The sequence below is a fragment of the Perkinsus marinus genome (genome assembly GCF_000006405.1).
Source record: "Perkinsus marinus ATCC 50983 genomic scaffold scf_1104296949358, whole genome shotgun sequence".
Lineage (NCBI taxonomy): Eukaryota > Perkinsozoa > Perkinsida > Perkinsidae > Perkinsus > Perkinsus marinus.
Window position 1 is genome coordinate 1 of NW_003209935.1, and position 1,788 is coordinate 1,788.

At 46.9% G+C, this 1,788-nt stretch overlaps 1 protein-coding gene across 1 annotated transcript; it reads left to right on the plus strand.

Moving 5' to 3' along the window:
- Nucleotides 1-104: 104 nt before the first annotated feature.
- On the plus strand, nt 105-860 carry Pmar_PMAR013593 (Thermophilic serine proteinase precursor, putative; the record flags this gene model as incomplete). The annotated part of the gene is made up of 1 exon (XM_002778467.1): nt 105-860. A coding segment is annotated over one exon (756 nt), but the record flags the coding sequence as incomplete, so codon positions are not given.
- Between the last annotated feature and the right edge of the window lie 928 nt (nt 861-1,788).

Consider the following 1,788-nt stretch of genomic DNA (forward strand, 5'->3'; position numbering starts at 1 on the left):
GGGGTATCCTGGACTCTACTCCCAAGAGAACACCTGTGACCATCGCAGTTATTGACAACGGAATCGAGGCCACTCACCCTGACTGAAAGGGTACCGTCATCCAGGGCTACAACGTGGTTGATAAGAATGATGATACCAGTCCTCGAGGAGGGCATGGAACCACCATGGCTGGCATCGTTGGTGCTATCAGGAATAACAAGATCGGTATGGCGGGTATTCTGGACAGGGTGCGCATACTGCCCATAGTCACGGGTGCAACTTCGACTTTTGGCACATTGACGGATGCTTTCACCTACCTGATCAATGAAAAGAAAGATGATGTGAAGGTTATTCTCATGACGGACGGAACCGCCGAATCAAGTTCTCGAGCCGTTACAGACAAGATTTTGGAAGCAACTGCAGCTGGCATGCTCGTTGTTGTTGCGGCAGGGAATCGCCACCTGGATCTGGACATAACCCCATATTTCCCTTGTTCCTTCGGCCGTTCACCCGCTGATGGAGTGTTATGTGTGGCTGCAACGTATGGTACCAAATTGCAGCTTGTTGGCATAAGCAATTTTGGTTTAGCTGTTGACATCGCCGCTCCAGGTTCCGAAATAGTTGTAACTCATCTTGGAGACAAGTATGCCACTGTTACGGGTACTTCGGGGGCATCCGCTATCGTAGCAGGTATAGCTGGGTTGCTCTACACCCTTGAACCATCTGCGAAGACTAAGTTGACTCCTGCTTACATCAAAAGTATCATCCGGGATACGGCCACCGCAGGTGTCAAGGACAGTAAAGGGGAAAAGACCCTCCCCTTCGGCCGCGTGAATGCTGCGGCGGCTGTCAATAAGATACTTGGAAGAAAGAAGGTTTAATTTTTCACTCTGACTTCGTCTTCATGATGATGGAGACTCCATCATTGAGTCAATGACATCGAGTCATTGATAACTTTTTCAGTGAACTCTCGTTCAGCTAGATGGTCTCTCCCTTCCTGGATGGATTATCAAGTCATTCGATTCATTTATTTCGAATGTGAAGGTGACCTTCACTGAAGGTCTGATCATCAGACTCTGGTGTGACATGCGATCGTTGTTAAGGAAGGTTGACCATATGTCCGTTCATATGATAAGTCACATCTAGTTGCCAAGTAGTATTTGGTCATATTGTCGAGTCGATTCTGACTTCAGTATAGTTGTCCCAGTTGAGATATGCTGTATGCGCCAACTTGATCGATAGCATATAGCTTTTGTGGTTTCGGCTAACAGAAGATTGCAGACTCCTTACAGATTGCCCTGTCGTGTTCTGTCGTGCCGGTGACTGGAGCTACGTAACAATCGTAACGGTGGGGATTCGAATCAAATCATTTGACTAAAATAATTCTTTACGTCCAACTGTTGAGTTTGGAGCTCGCGTCGTGAATTTGCGCTTGGGTCGGTCTTGGTGAATATTTTCCACATCCGATAAATTCAATCAAGCCTTACAAGTTTTTGCCCTGTTATCATAAGCAGTGCGGTGACATTTCAATCGACAAGCCGTTAACAATTTCCTCATCCAACAGTTCCCTCATTCCATCATCGTATTCTCGGATTGTATAAACAATAACTCACAACAGTATAACTGTTGCTCTGGCCCAGTCCGACGTTAAACAATGCCCCAAAATTCCCTCTGCATTCGTTCCTCTCCCCTCAGCAGCTTGCGTTGAGAACTTCTACAAGAAGTTCATTCGCCGCTGCATGGTTAGTGGATGGGATATTGATAGAGTGTTGCATCCCTGTGTGCGGGAAGCATTTCGTGCTCTCCGTC